General features: G+C 35.9%; 1 protein-coding gene across 1 annotated transcript; it reads right to left on the bottom strand.

Annotated features, from left to right (window-relative positions):
* Positions 1 to 6: 6 nt before the first annotated feature.
* LOC129252871 (acyl-CoA synthetase short-chain family member 3, mitochondrial) lies at positions 7 to 13002 on the bottom strand. The gene is made up of 6 exons (XM_054891004.1): positions 12718 to 13002; positions 4272 to 4576; positions 3524 to 4209; positions 3152 to 3462; positions 2927 to 3072; positions 7 to 685 (listed from the first exon to the last, which is right to left on the bottom strand). Exons 1-6 carry the CDS (start codon positions 12761 to 12763, stop codon positions 176 to 178), a joined length of 2004 nt encoding a protein of 667 aa, XP_054746979.1. The 5' UTR covers positions 12764 to 13002; the 3' UTR covers positions 7 to 175.
* Between the last annotated feature and the right edge of the window lie 4202 nt (positions 13003 to 17204).

Here is a 17204-nt window from a genome sequence, read left to right on the forward strand (position 1 = left end):
ATCAACTTCAACTTTACAATAGCTCGTACATATTTAGTATTTACATTTAATATAGTTACTTGATTAACTCACTTGCTAATAAATTATTTTTTAAAAGCAACAAAGAATATTACTTATGTAAAAAATATTTTTTTTTCTGATCCCTTCTTTGAGTGTAATTTTCATTGATTTGCATTTAATTTTTAATAGACAAAGCTGGATCGGGCGCATTCATTGCGTAACCCAAGGTTTGCAACGCACGTCTTAATCCACCAAAAACATACGGATCTTCAATGGTAGATGGTAGATGGATCAACTCATTCTTTGCGAAATCTGCCATAGCCTTACGCATCGTCTTGCCAGAACGTGTACGCGGTAGTGCTTCCACTGGCGCAACCAATCGGAAAGCAGCGATTGGTCCAACAACGTCACGTATAATTTTGATAATTTCCGTTGACAATTTCGCTTCAGTCTTCCGGGTATCCTCTTTTGGTATATAAAGACATAGCGGGACTTGACCTTTAGTCGGTTCAGGAACTCCAAATACAGCTGCATCGACTACGTCGGGATGTCTTAGTACGGCATCTTCTAAACTTGACGTGGAAATGCGATGGCCAGCCACGTTGATAACGTCATCATCGCGTGCCGTCACATATACGTAGTCGTTCTCGTCCTTATAACCAGCATCCATGGTGTCGTAGTAGCCCTGATAACGAGACACGAAAGAAGGTGTGGGAAAAAATGTTAAATAGGTAGCAAAAGGTTTCAATTATTCTAATATATGTATGTGGATAGTTTCGACTTAATATTTAAATACACCGCAGGACTATTTTCTTAACTCAGTCGTGCTGTAGTGCTGCACCTCTCTTTCTTTTCTTAGACATCAGTATCAGTATCCACATCTGAGTTTCTGTTGCGACCTGAGTAATTTTTCAAGCAGTGTGCTCTCCAAGCATTTAAATTTTTCTATGATCTAGCCATCGCGTCTAATGTACTTTAAAAATATCGATTCTATAATATATGAACTCATTATCGAACTGGCATACGTTGTGACCTCGATCGACTGGGAGCCTATTAGATTATATTTATTCCTTAAAGTAATCATTACCCTTATCGGTGAGCTAAAATATTTGTCAAAAAATCAGTTGACATTTTATAACAAATTTAGCCATAAGAACGCCGATAACCTCTGCCCTTATAAAGTTGGCTTTCACAAGGAGACTGGAGAGAACTACGAGACTTAGAACAAATAATTGTAAAAGTAAATTGCTTTAACATTCCAATGTAGAAAAGCATATTTGAAGGCTTAGCATTACAGACGAAAATCTTCAGCTACCTCGCTAGACATCAGCGTTAGACCCGCGTTATCATGGCACAATTACATTCTGTATATTTTAGCAGGTTTAACTCCTATCCAGCATTAAACTGGATGCGTACATATACCTGGCTAAACCTATCCATTTAACTCCCCTCTCTAGAGGTGTATGAGTTCTCAAAATAATTCGATTCTCACCTGAGATAAGATTTTATATGCTTTCACGTATGGATTTGCTTAATATTAGACAGACCATTTATGGTATCATGGAATATTTACTACTTTTTCCGAACTTCTCGGCATTTACCTGTTCTGTTTACATTTTCCCAAATCGCCCAAAGTAGCCAGTTGAGGTCCACATCTTTCAGAATGTACCCAAAATACATATATCCACAGAGTTAACAAATAGTTTTATTGTTTAGAAACTAACGCCTACGAGTATTTCCATAAAAGCAAAAAAAGCTGAACTTCGAGTGCCCATTAAAATATTTTTGAGCGAAAACCCCATCAGGTGAACCAAACACAAGCATGAACAACTTGGTGAGGGTATACCATCGATCGGAATCATCCACTACTCACTTTCAGCGTGGTCGCACTAACACAAGTGATGCCCAAAATAGTCAATAAAATTCGCGTTATGATTTAGAACGAATGGCGAGTGTAGGTACGCGAGCTCAGATAGACTTCAGGGCTTTAATTGCAGGTGATCAACGCAATTGTTTCCTAACGAATTTTTACGTAATTTCGTACTAACGGCTAAGGAACAGTCGAAAGAAGAGTGAATCAAAGCCAAAGAAGGTCAGAGTAGATCTGTCTGGCATCAAGGTCATTGCGACAGTTTCTTGGGTTACACAAGGTATCACCCCCTCATTTACACTGATTTGAAGCAAAAAATACCAGATTTCCAGAAGAGAAAAGTTTTCTTCTACCAGCACAACGCAGTGGCGCACAAGTCCGCAGTAGTAACGGAAAAAGTGCATGAATTTGTTTCAAAATTGCTCTTTTAACATTCTTCCAAATATAAAGTAGTGACTTGGGCAGTAAGAGCTTTGGATCTCTTGGAAAATTCCATCTAGCCACAATCCCATTTCATTCCATACTAGAGGCCAAGAAATAGTGAATTAAAGTCGAGGAAGTCCAAGGTAAGTATGCCCACCAACAAGGTCATGACGACGGATTTGAAGCAAAAACCACAACATTTCCAGAAAAGAGTTCTCTTTCACTAGCACAATGCATTGGCATAAATTTGGTTTACGAGTTGCTAACTCAGCCTATTTGCAAATACTCGTATGAAAAAATGAGATTTGGATTGAAAGGGATTTTGGCAGTAAATGACTTGGGTCGAAAGAAGAGGTCATAGATGAAACAAACACTTGTTTTTAGGATTTCCTGAAATCGTACTACTTGGAGGACATCATAATAGAGTTAATAGGAGATCAAGATGTTTTGTTTTTTAGAGTGTTTCCTATTTTCATCCTCAGGAACTTATTGATGCACCCTCGCAAAAGTAGGTGATGCAGCGTTTTGTTTCATTATCTCAGCATCATAATCGAATTTTTTCAAATTTAAATTATATTTTTTGGGTAATCTTTCTAAATCTAAGCTAAGTTTTCCTTAGCACGCCAATCTTACCGGATATTTCTGAAAATATATTTTCTTGAAGAGTTCATCATTTTTATAAAGGGTTGACATGAATCCTGGTGGAAGCGGTAGCTTCAATGCAATACGTCCCAACTTGGAGGTTTCACATTCTTGACCATCTGGTTTCAGTACCTTAACTGGTTGATAAAATGAGTTATACAATTTTGAAAGTAAGACAAATTAAATGAAGTCAGTTACATTCATATTATTACTTACCGTTATAACCAATAAACGGTAATCCAGTTGTGTACTTAGGTGGATTGAGACTATGTCCGAAACCGATACATGTTGAGGTAACTGGTGATCCCGACTCTGTCTGCCACCAATGATTCAGTATCGGCACTTTAAAAACCCTTTCCATCCAACTCTTCGTTTCCATATCGCAATGCTCGCCAGCAATGAATATGGAGCGCAGGGATTTAAGTGAATACTTTTGTCCATATTTGACTTCAGGATCAGCACGACGTATAACACGGAAAGCTGTGGGTACCGAAAAGAGCGCATTCACGCGATGTTGCTCGATTATTCTATGGAAAGAGAGGATTTTCAAAAGCATTCACATTTGTCAAAAATGTTTTTAAATCACACCTAAAGTATTGGCCTGGATCAGGTGTGCGATCTGGTTTACCCTCATACATCACACTTGTCGCACCCAATGAGAGTGGACCATAACATATGTACGAATGTCCGACAACCCAACCCAAATCAGAAGCGCCCCACCACACATCACCCGGTTTGATGCCATAAATTTTTTGAATCGTATAAATCAATGAGACCAAGTGACCGCCGGTTGGTCGTTGCACACCTTTCGGTTTATCTGTAGTACCCGACGTATATAGTATATACAGTGGTTCATTGGCTTCGACAGGCACACAATCGACTGGCGCGCCCAAATGTAATACCGTCTCCCAAAGCATATCTGTTTTCCAGTTCAAATTGGAGCTACGTAATATATTATCTCGTATGTAAATTATATTGCAAACCGGCTTCCAGTTCGACATTTCAACAGCGTCATGCAATATGTCTAAATAGGGCACTACCTTGCCAGGCTCGACGCCACAATTTGCCGAAAGTATAAACTTTGGCTCTGCATGCTCAATGCGTGTGCAAAGCTCGCTGGCGGCAAAGCCACCGAATACAACGGAGTGTATAGCACCCAAACGTACAGTGGCTAGCATGGCGACAATTGACTCCGGAATCAAAGGCATATAGATAACTACACGATCGCCTTTTTGAAGACCCAAGCTCACAAGACCGCCAGCGAAAACTGTAACCTGAAGGTGATAAGATTAATTGAAATCGAATCGAACCAACTTAAAGATTACTCATTTCATACCTGATCATAGAGCTCCTGGTAGGTGACATGGCGCACGGTGTTCGTCAACGGGCTGTCATATATCAGCGCAACTTTACTGCCATTTCCATTGAGCACATGCCGGTCCACAGCATTGTAACAGGCATTCAGGTATCCACCGCTATACCATTTCGTGAATGGTGGATTACTGTTGTCCATAACGCGCTCCCATGGCTTAGACCAATCGACTAAACGTCCAAGTTCGCCCCAAAATTCGCTTGGATTCGAAATGGAGCGATTATAGGTGTCCACATAAACTGGATCGTGTGAGTCCCCAAGCAGTTCATCTGAAAGTAAAATATGTATGCTTTTTAGCAACAATTCTAAAATTATACTTCTTACCATACATTTATAGTATTCTCACAAGCCGGACTGAGCATTTACAGAGGTTAGTGGTAAAGGTACAACGGAGAAAGGAAACACGTGTATTATTGTAAGTCACCTATATTCAATTACGAGTTCGTGAGTTCATTAGCCTATTCGAATTGAATTCGCTTACTAAATACGTAGAAAATAGGGAAGTTGAAATCTATTTAAGTATGCAATTGCAAATTTCATCGCGCCTCTAATATAAAAATTTATTTCAAATGAAGCAAAACAAATATGTCGGATGGGTTGGTAGACCTTCAGGTCTTGCATAAAATAAAATCAACCTCGCTTGATACGTTTTCGTTTTATTTATGGTAAATAGAAAAACTAACGCAACCAAATAGAAAGAAAGCATGAATATTGCTACCTTTCTCAAGCTATGAATGTACATGAGTTGGATTTCGCTTTTAAAATTTATATGAGTTGTTCATTTCGACGAGACATTTCCTTCTTAATTTCAATCGAATTGCATATGTAGGTATGCATGTATGTAGAAAATTAGTCATATGAAAGAAATGAAAGAGACCAACAAAAAATTGTACTGAGATAGTCGTCTGACTGCCTACCTACATGTATATACATATAATGACATAAAATATTGCGACAATTGATTCGAAACTTCGAGTTGAAACTGAAAGATGTTGAAACCCTTAGCAATAGTTGCTTCTAAGGCAAAAACGAAAGACTGGCGACTAAAAATAGATGCACTACAATAATCTAAAGTGCAGAAAATCATGGGAAAATCTTAACCATGCATTCATATCGTCGGCCAAATCGAAAGTTCACGAAGCTAAGGTAAAACTAAATTTAATGTGGTACCGTATACATATCTATGTATATATCATTGGCGCTTACACCCTTTGTTGGGTGTTTGGCCGAGCATGCGTCTTGATGTTGTTCTACAAATTGAGGGCCCTACAGTTTTAAGCCGACTTCGAAAGTCAGATGGTTTTTATGAGTAGCTTTTTCAGAAATACTCGTGCACTCGAGTTTTGTCTTTGCCTGTCGTTGGGCGACTGCTATTAGCAAAAAACTTTTTCCATCATTCGATGATTCATGTCCGGATACTCGGACCTGGGCACTTCCGAATGGTAGTGTCGCACCATATATTTAATATTTACAAATAAATCAACTCATCCAGTTGAGCTGAGTGGGTTTTTGATGTTTACAAATCAAGCTAAAAAAGCATTTACTAGTCTGAAAATTATGAATTGAACCGTATATTTATATATCGATTGTTTTTTAATATTAATTGGTAATACAAAACAAAAATATTTTTGGAATGCATTTTTTATTATAATCTGGTAGATAATTTCATGGCATTTATTTTTGGAATATGATATTCGGCATATGTCCGCCATGGCTACGAATTACATGGTCCAATATGTGACTACTTTTTCCTTTAAATTTGAATAATAAATCTAAATGAGCCCAATCAGCAAAAAACGATAGTCATTTGGACTCAATTCTTGCACAAGCTGTATTTTATAGATACGTAAGCGCAGATCCTCACATCAAATTTTCCACGTAATTGAAGGACAAAAGCCAACAAGTTGAGAGCGACGACGAATCGACATTTCGGCACCCAGATTTATTTTTGTCAAAGTAAATTTCCACAATTTGGAAGCGTTATTCTGACGTTAAACGATTCATGATGACTTTCCAAAACTTACTAAACAGAAATGTAAGCACAGTTTTCCATTCTCAGCTGTCAACGAATAGTTATCGATAGTTTTCAAGCTGCTAAAACAATACCCGAAAAATAAATATTTACAATTACCTCACACGCATATTTTAATAATTAATTTTAATTTTTCTTTAAATGAATTTAAAATTTGCTTAATTCGCATGTTATTAAGTTTAGCAATTTTATATTTACTATTTTAATTGTTTCTCTGTCTACCAGTAACTTACAAGTGGCAATGGATATAGGGATAAACGTTTTATCCAATTGTATATCAAGAGTTGTACCAATTCGAACAAGTTAATCTGCTTTGCAGTTTCCTGCTATATTTCTGTGGCCTGGCACCCAAATAAGGTGTACTTTGCAGTATTGATACACGTCATTTACGAGTGTGTTTTGGATTCTAGCGCTTTTATACTTGCTTGATTGTCTGAGTAAATGAAGATTTCGTTTGTGGATAATTCTCTCGTTTTTGGGTCCTTCCTTAATAGCAGTGACTTCCACTTCAAATACACTACAGTGATCGGGTAGGCGGAATGATTGCTTTATCTCTAGTTTTTCGGAGTAGACCCCTCTACCTACTTTATTATCTAATTTTGAGTCATCTGTATAGATAGTTATTTCATTTTAATGTTTAAATGGGCATATCTTCTTTCGAAAGAAACATTGTGCTAAAGGATTTATTAAAGTTAATGTAATTGGTATATATTATATTTAATGCATCTGTAAGTGTAGTTCTAAAGGCTCCACAAAGACAAAGACTGTCCATTCTATGTATATGATCCATAGTCTTTTTGGTGTATCTTCGGCATTTGACTTCCAATTGGTTGTCTAGTATTAATCCCAAGTAGCGGGTTTCCTCCCTAATCGAGAGTATCGTGCCACTTAGTGACGGAGGAACTACTTCCGGAATATTGTGTTTTCTAGTAAAAAGAACCATTTCGGTTTTGTTTGGGTTGACGTTTAGCCCGTTTGCTTTCGACCACTTTCCTACCGGATAGTCCTAGTCCTTGCATAATTTCATATATAGTATTGGGAAATTTCCCTCTAAGTGTCACAGTAACTTCGTCCGCGTTGGCTACTCTCCTCCAGTCCCTTTAGCAATTCATTTATTGCCAGTATCCAGAGAAGAGGAAAGAGCACACCGCCTTGAGATGTTCCTCTGCTAACTTTTTTCCGAATCTTTGAGTCTCCAAGGATTGCATTAACAAATCTGCTCATAAGCAGTTAAAGATGAAAATAATTCTTATGGTGATGCAAAAAATGTATTTTTAAGAGCATGTTAACGTTTCATTTTTTTTCGGTTATGTTAGCATATTTATTATATATTTTTATATAAGTTTGTCAATCTTCAGTACGATGCGTACCGAAACGAGTTCGTTATTCTTTATAACGGTCTTAATGGATTTCCAGACGATAAATGCGCCATAAAAACTTCAAACATTTTAACCAGAATTCAAACGTTTTAACCAGAAAATAAAAATTGGGTACGAAATTTCAGAGAACATTAAATTTTAGTGTAATAAAGTACAAGTTTGAAGTACATAACTTTAAACTTTCTCCATATAACTTCATTAAATACAATGGGCTTTTTAGCCTGAGTGTTTTAGGAGCCACCAAATCTCCTGGTGCTCCTTGGCTCGACCTTTTTTTTTTCTCCATATAACAAATGCACGATTTTTTTATTTTATTATATAAGCGCTTAAGTTCATTATTAGGGGTTTCTCTTCTAATTTGTGGTTTTCGTTTTGCTGTCGCCTCCAAACGGCAGGTAGTTTTTATGAGAAGCTTTTTCATGGCAGCAATACATTTGGAAATTTTGCCATTGTCATTTGGAAGGCGACCACTTCAGAAAATAACTTTTTCTACAATAATGTACACAGAACCTAGGACCAAACGAAAATTAGAAGTATTTTGGTACCAAACTTTTATACATATATAAAACTATCCTTTGAAAATTTTTTAAATCAAGAATTCAACGTTTTTAAATTTTGCACTTAGTTTTTGGTTTCTTCCGCGTCAGAGTTCCGCTCATAGGTCAGACATTTAAATTTCACTTAAATTATTGTACGCGTATGTTAAAGTTTTCGAATAATTAAGTGTCTAATTATTCGTTTATATTCAGACATACATACGTATATGCATATGTACACACACCCATTTTTTATGTAAATGCACACTTACATAGAAGATCAAATAGCAGTTTTGCATTTCCATTAAAACGAACCCTTTAACCTGAAACACAAAAAAAGAGCCAAAAACGGTGACTAAATTTATTGTGAAAAAATTAAATTAAGAAACTAACTGCATTTTGTATTTTGAACGGACGGTTAATTTTAATGAGCAATTAGGAGTAAGAACATTTAAATGGTAATAAATATTTTTCATTTAACTACTTAATTTTGCTCTCGCTTCATAATAACGGGTTTGAGCTTTTAAGCAGAAAAACGCAATGGAATATTTCGCAGTCCTTTGAAAATTGTTTTTCATAATAGTTACTAAAGTAGAAATTGAAACTCGTAATGCATCACGATTTTACTAAATTAGGTTTTTCCTACTTTGTTCCTATAACTAAAAGCTGCTCTCTTGTTAAGCTAGTTAGAAATAATGATTTTTTTTACTAAAAATTTTTAATAACTTATCGAGGTGTCTGTTAGGTCCACATATTAACCAATATGTTAATATTTGACCGATTTTCGCGTGGAGATTTAAAATAAAAAAAGAAAACACTCAAAACCTTAGGCTAAACAACTGGAATATGCACTTTGAGAGAGTATCGTAGCCTAATATATGGAACATTACTCCAACCTTAAGCTGTTTAGTAATTCAGCACTTAGCTGATAATCATGATTCCGGGTCACGATGATCGCACTCCAATATTTATGACTCTATATCTTATAAAACTTAAGAGATTCCATAAGATACAAAATGCAGCCATTTGATTATAACTCTGGAACTGTCAACGACCTTCTTTTAAATGGCAGCCGAAATTTTAAGTCAATAGCTTTTTCAGTTCCGTATAGCTTTTTTCAGTTATACAAGCAATGTGTTGTGATCCTGATTTTAGTGACAGCAGAGAAGTCGGATTGCCACTAGCGATGAGACCTGGTTGTTTAAGTATGACTCCGAAGTACGTAAACAAAATCAGTAGTGAGTACAATAAGGGTGGGAAACGGTCGGAAGGCAAAGTTGATTCTATTTTTTTTCTATATGCGTAGCATTATTCGTTGTGATTTTTTCCTGCCGTATAGGTAGTTACTGCAAAGTTCTAAGACTATGGGCACGTTTTTAAGTACGTCGCACAAACTGGTCGAAAACAACTGAATCATGTACCACGACAATACGCCGGCCCATTCCTCTTTCACTGTGTAAAAGTTTGAGGCGAAAATAGGCATACCAATGGTGCCACTCCCGCGGTGAAAAACGGTTGGTTGGTTTGTGTGGTGATTCTTCCAGAATCCAACTAGCGCTTCCGCACCATTTTGTTGCCACATCCTCGTTACCAACTTGTTTACCAGTTATTTGCGGCATGACTATATCCAGTCTGTGTGGTTTAAGAACCTTATTAAGTCGTTGACATCTAACCCAGACAGTTGTTCGAGACTATCGAACAGCGGCCTGTCCAGGGTTAACATTCTGTCCTTTCATAGGGCAGGGCATTCACTGAGGAGAAAAACGTATACCAAATATAAATTTGTGGCGTATGACTGAAACTATAAAGCAGATAAGACTTTTTCTTCCAAAACTCTGTTTAGGCAAGCTGAAGGTAAAAGAACCGAAGCGGCGAAACTCTCTTTCCCGGCCTATTGTACAAGTGCTACAGGGAAACCAAAATGTAAGACTCGTAATAATAGGAAAAGTAATCGGGGTATAAACATGGGTATGGATGCTCCCTTACTAATTACGTTGATATTTTGTGTGGCGATTGCTATAAAAATAAGTTAAGATAAGCCAGTTTCAGCTCTTAGAAATCAATTTTTGGAGGGCGAGAACTTATTTTTGAAATAACAAAAAAATAATAACTTCAAAAAACTTTTATTTTTTCAAATCAGTATGTTTCTTTGCTAGACTGAGGTTACCCATGGGTGGCCGAAACTACCTATTTTATCTTTATTTTGACGGTTTTCGGGCTGTTGAGAGTTGGTGAAATATATCAAATTTAGTTATCCACTATTTCGTGTAAGAAGAAAAGAAATTAAAAGTAATAATAAACGGCAAAAAATAACTTTAAAGCAATGCCTTTCGGGCAAGATATTGTCTATTTTCTGTTTCAGTTCTTCCGAGTTGTTTGCAGTCCATTAAAAGAGTTTTTCGTTTTTACGTTTATTAGCCCGAAACTTGCCAGACTGAGAATAAACGCTCAGCAGTTGCAAAGCTTTGCAAGCAACATTGGAACCGTCAAAGTCTCAAACTTTGCTCAAAATTCGACAAATATACCAGAGTTCTTTTAAATGGAAGAAAATCTTCAACTTCATATGCAAAAGGATTGTAAAAATCAAAGCGATTTTCGAGAAACTTCAAACTTTCACTTTATGATACTGAAATTTAATAAGCCACAAAGCAGTCAAGGCGCATTCATTAAAGGTGGTGGCGCTAGACCAACTACAATGTTTTGTACGTTTGATTGTCAAAGCAAAGTATTAGCAAAACAGAAATCAAAGAATGGATTCGCTTTGTTTCCGTGTTTGGGCTGACCGCCACATGGACACGGCAAAACAAAAAAATTAAATCAGCTGATTTACCGACACCAACTTTAATATATTCGCCTTGAAAGCAGTATACTAAAATTGTTTTTCAAAATTGTGATACACAAAATTTGAAACTGTTATGACAATTTTTGATGAATTTTTCTGAATTTGCGAAAAATTGAGAATTTGAGAAGAATTTGAAAGTTTGAAAATTTCATTTACACGGCTTTTCTTTTAAGTAAAACCTATATTTTTATAAAAATTAGCAAAAAAGATTTAACATGACAAATATTGTGAATATTGTAGAAAGGGGTGAGGAGTGTTTCAAAATGCATGCTGAGATACATTTTGCACATATTAGGGGACAAGAAAAAATATACTAATATATTTATATGATGAACAAATCAATCAAAAAAACCAAAACATTTTCAAACATATTTTATTTTTTTTAGCTGCGAAAAATAAATAATTATAATTGGCGCGTACACTTCTGTTAGGTGTTTGGCCGAGCTCCTTCTTCTATTTGTGGCGTGCGTCTTGATGTTTTTAATATAATTTATATTTATTTAATAATAAATATTAATTAATAAAAAATACTTTAAAAATAGATAATTATATGCTATGTAAAATAGAGTGGCAAACATACAAAGAACTGTTTTGTGAAAGTGCCAGGATTGTAAAATTATTGTAAATCAAAAATTATATATTTTTATTACATTTTAATTTTTTTCACTTCGAAAAAAAAATGTTTGTTATTAATTAAAATTTTTAAATTTTATGCTCATCATTATTTTTTCTTTTAATATATGCCAAATAAAATTTTTTTATTAAGAAAATTTTTTTTTGAGATTATACAAAGTTGTTTAAGATAAAGTATTTAAATTTTTATTTGTAAGTTTATTTATAATCTATATTTCTTAGTATTTTAAAAGAATATGTGAAAAATATTGTGGCGAAATCTCGATTCAAGCAATATAGGCAAAGTTATGAGTATTTGATTGCGCCAGGCCTGCCTTCTATAACTGCTCGACTTTAAAGCGATTTTTGGAAACATTTTTATTTTTGAAGTCCTTGTACCGCATGACTCAAAATCTACTGGGCCAATCGTTTTAACATTTTGCACAGTACTCCTTCCTATAATTTACCACGCATCCGCTTTTTGGTATTTTTTTGTAAAAATTAATAATCTTACGATGAGGAATTTAGCGAAAATCTAAAAAGCTAAATCTACTTCCAAATTGACTTGAGGAAAATTGAAAAAATATAAGAAAAGTTCTCTTAGTTATACCTTGAGAAACACCTTCTTTAACAAATGCATTTGGATTTTTAGTTTCAGATGATACTATTCGGAGTTATGATGTACACCGCAAAACCATTTTCTTCGAGGCACATACGGAGATTTTCTGTGATTCGCTCAATTTTCGATATTTTGCGATGAAAAAGTAGCAAAATATTGCTCAAATGTTGCATTATTATATAGAAATTGATTAAATGAATTAACATTATCGATATCGCCAAAAAAGATATCTTTAAACCATGCCTTTTTCACGGAATCTACTTTAAACGAAAAGTGCAATATGTGTGGCTTTATACATTTTATCCTTAATTTTCTTCTCGTTTTTATAAAAAAAATTGATTTAATACACTGTAATTTAAATATATGTAGCATACGTTTTCTTCAACTTACTTTTTACAACATTGCAGCTACTGTTAGATCCTTTCTGGCCAGCCATTGCTTACGGCGAAATTCGATGTTGATCTTATGTAATGTTTTTAACTAAACTTTTACTCTTTTTCTCTCTAGTAACACTGTCACCGTTATTTTTTGAAATATTCGTTTATATCTTGCCGTTTCACTATAAATTCAAAAAAACTCCTGCATTAGTCCTTTTAAATAATTATCTAATATTATTACACTTCCTTCGCCGCTTCTTCCTCTTTCGTTTCTAATAAGACACCCAGCCGTTGTCGTGAGTTGCTCAAGTGAAACTGAATTCCAGTTTTGAAAACGTATATTCTCAAGCACAAAATAAGCGCGGGGCGGAAGAAAGCATTAAGTGAGTTTTGAAACATATACCCGTACATACAAATAAGAAATAGTGTTATGTGATCAGCGGAAATAAAAAGTAAAAGAAAAATAAACAATGTAAATATGTATGTTTTCACAATCCGAGCAACATTGTAGCTATTTATTTTTTTAATTTGCCATATTCTAAATTTTCTACACAAAATTAACATACGTGTATTTCAAAAATTTGCAATAAGATCAATTTTGACAAAGTAAAGGGTGACCAGATAGAAATGATTTTGGTTTCCAATTGTTGTGCTTCAGCAGCTATTAAAGTTAACATTAGGGGCATGCAACTGTAAATATTCAGTAACATTTACCATTTTATTATGCATCGTTTCAGACATGCCGGATAAAGGATCGTTCAAAAGACGCGGTTAGATGTTGTTTTAAAATAAAACATGTACAAATTTTTTTTCAATTCATAAATGCGTGATTGTTGAGAACATCGAGATATCGATGTTGAAGGTGGTTAATCAACACTTTGCGCTACAGTAGCAAAATTCTCCACACAAAATCCAATTTCAGGTTAGCTAGTCCCTTTTCCATCCTCGACAGAATTAGTTTCTTGAAATTTTTTCACCGCTTGATTTTTTTATGCGCACCATTATTTCGCACGATGTATTCAAAAATCAACCACTTTCATAATAATTTTCAAAAATTTGAAAGGCGGCCGCTGTAGCCGAGTGGGTTGGTGCAGGACTACCATTCGGAATTCAGAGAGAACGTAGGTTCGAATCTCGGTGAAACACCAAAATTAAGAAAAAGGTTTTCTAAAGTGGTCGCCCCTTCCTCATAAAAAATATCTGCCGTTCGGAGTCGGCTTGAAGCTGTAGGTTCCTCCATTTGCGGAACAACATCAAGACGCACACCACAAAAAGGAGGAGGAGCTTGGTCCAACACCCGATAAAGAGTGTACGCGCCAATTATATACACATATATATATAATTTGAAAGCGTTGTTCTATCGTGTAAAATTGTACATCATTTGACAAATGTTAAAGATGACATAAAAAAGGTACCGTCTAGGAATTATTCACTACTGACATCCAGGCATCGCTTTTGAAAGACCTTTTATGTACAAATTATTAAAAAGTATCATCGAAATTCCTTACCTACTCACTTGCATAAAGTTGAATACCAAAAACCGAGTACAGGACATCTTCCTATAAAATGCTTCAAATTTTCTTTTTCGTTCAGATTGCAGAGGCTGCACATTTTTGACACGATTCCGAATTTATTGGCGTTTAACGCTTACGTTAAAATCATGCTTTGAAAATCATTGAGATATCGTCAATCCGCATTCCTTTTTTTATGTACGTTGAACCCTTTGTTTGATCTAAGTAAATATTTGTAAATATATGCGTGATGCACTTCCGAGTGCCTTTTCGCTATGTTTTCTGGTGTGTTTAGCCTTTATATGCAAAAGCCGTGCCTCTGCAAACTACTGATGCATTCGTCGAATGTTAAGCCGAATTCTGAGCCCATTTCATTTAGCTGTTTATACCAGAAAATGTTTTTTTCGCATCACTTACTGTGACAATTTATGTCTTCTTCAACAAGCAAAATTGATATAATTGTAGCGAATAAACCGAATTGCAAAGTGGCTGTTCTATGTGCTCGATAGCCTCACGAATTCCATCTTTGAGGTCTTGATTCGACCCTGGGCTGTTGGCGTAGACCTTCTCTTTCACATGGCCCCAACGAAAAAAGTCACAAGATGTTAAATCACAAGATCTCGGTGGCCAATTGTGATCACCTCTTCGAGAGATAACACGGTCCGGAAACTCTTCCTGTAAAAGATCAATGGTTTTGCTGCTTGTGTGGCACGTAGCGCCGTCTTGTTGAAATTAAACGTTGTCCAGATCAATACCTTCCAATTCCAGCCATAAAAAATCGTTAATTATCTCTATTCTATTCAAAATAACGCCTGTTCTTGGAAAGCCCTTTACAATCCACAAGTGTTCGATCAAGCATTAATGCATCACAAATATTAACTGTTTTATGCCTGGCGGCAGCAGCGTACCTTCTTTCTTTCGAAATGAGGCAGGAGAAACCGTTGACGTCAATGATTCTCAGTACAGAGCGTTATTAACCGACTTTAACATTGATATATCCGAGTTGTATGTAGTTTCAAAAATACTGCACCATATGCCATACAAGCGACGCAAAGCTCGAAGTTTTAAAGGAGAATTTTGGCAATTGGGTTATCTCATGGTGAGCATTCATGGCCACTGCGATCATGCTGCTTGACACTCCTCGATTACTTTCTCTGATACTACGTCAAGTGGTTAGTCTGCGCCAACAAATCACCCACTTGGACGCACTCGATACCAACATTTCAAATGTTATTGCTATAATAATGGCGCACATATTGAAACAAGTCATCAAAAATTGGGACGAACGCATGAAGCACTGCCTGAAAACCCCAGGTGGGTATTTGAATAATGTGATATTCCATAAATATTTATATATATATATAATTGGCGTGTACACCATTTTTGGGTGTTTGGCCGAGCTCCTCCTCCTATTTGTGGTGTGCGTCTTTATATATATTCCACAAATGGAGGGACCTACAGTTTCAAGCCGACTCTGAACGGCAGATATTTTTATGAGGAGCTTTTTCGTGGCAGAATTACACTCGGAGGTTTGCCATTGCCTGCCGAGGGGCGACCGCTATTAGATAAATGTTTTTTCTTAATTTTGGTGTTTCACTGAGATTCAAACCTACGTTATCTCTGTAAGTTCCGAATGGTAGTCACGCACCAACCCATTCGGCTACGGCGGCCGCATTCCATACACAATGGCAAAAATGTAACTTCAAAATAAAGTCGGAATCAAATTGGTATCTCTTATCTTCGAAGTTTTATTTGAATTTTTTCCATCGCCTTTATCTGGTCACCCTGCGACGCAAATTAAGGGACGAAATATTTGCAGCCTATAGCATAAATTTTAAAATTTGAAGTAAGATTTTGTGTAACGTTATTTTTTAGTGAGTACATCAATACAATAATGCCCTCTCTGCACTTTTCCGGTGGAGTGTCATATATGTAAGTGTCCACTGAAGGTTAGTAGATTCATCTTAATGTTATGGAAGGAGAACGTGAAAATTACTACATACCACCTGGTGGTGTAGCTATCTCAAAAAATGACTGAATGCTTGAGGCCGAGTTGTTGCTAGCGCACAGTTTTGCGGGTGTGATCCAAGCCAGTAAATGTAAAATTGTTTAATTCAGTATTATTTTGGTTTAAACCGACAATATATATTATAATTAAGTCTACTTCGAAATTTGATTAAGAAATTCTGATTTTTAGCATATTTTTCACTTTTAAAAGCATTAAATTTGTTGGATAATAAATTTCCCGTACAAAAATTATTGTTTTAGGCAATTTTAGAAAGATATCCTTCTTATTCATGAAGTAATTGTCATGATCTGTTTCACAGTCATCTATAAATAGAGAAAGGTAGGACAATTATTTCCTTAGGTTGGTCCAATTGTTGACTGTAAAGGGCCATATGAAGAGTTTGGTGGAAGCTAAGTTCATAATAGATGATGCAATCAAAAACACAGCAAAATCTTCGTAACCGTAAGTCCCAACTTGGCCACCGTTTATGGCACCGTTTTCCTTTAGCGTTGTCTCTTATCGTAATCAGTCACCAACCGCTTGAAATATCGGTCGCACTCTGCTGCTTATGTAATTTCCAACTGTGGATTTAGAGTTTAACGTGGTCGTTCAAGAGTTGAAGATGAACGGCGCAGTAGATAACCAAAAAATACAATAACACTAGAATTTAAGGGACTAGCAGCGAAAATTACGACGATCATTTGAAAAATCCGTGCAAATTCAGGGAGATGACATTATCAAGGTTATATTTAGTTAGTAGCGTCTCTTCAATTTTCAGCCAGATCTGTCTATGCCTTTGTTTTTGGCATTCGTTTGAATCGAGGAAGTCGAGTGATTTTCCTTGTCCATGACGACAACACACCAGCTCACGCCTCAGCAGTTATTGTCGTAAAATTAATGGAAAAATGGTTCCAATTCGTTTCACATCCCCCCTATTCCTCAAATTTGGCTCCCACGAACTCCAATTTGAAGAAATGGCTA

This window comes from Anastrepha obliqua, chromosome 1 (genome assembly GCF_027943255.1).
Source record: "Anastrepha obliqua isolate idAnaObli1 chromosome 1, idAnaObli1_1.0, whole genome shotgun sequence".
Classification (NCBI taxonomy): domain Eukaryota; kingdom Metazoa; phylum Arthropoda; class Insecta; order Diptera; family Tephritidae; genus Anastrepha; species Anastrepha obliqua.

Bases quoted from the DNA above. Each gene is read 5' to 3' on its own strand.
- LOC129252871 (XM_054891004.1), bottom strand. From the start codon at position 12,763: ATGGCTGGCCAGAAAGGATCTAACAGTAGCTGCAATGTTGTAAAAA. The intron at 4,210-4,271 runs GTATGAAATGAG...TATCACCTTCAG, and splicing joins ACCAGGAGCTCTATGATCAG to GTTACAGTTTTCGCTGGCGG. The intron at 3,073-3,151 runs GTAAGTAATAAT...TTTATCAACCAG, and splicing joins ACCGTTTATTGGTTATAACG to TTAAGGTACTGAAACCAGAT.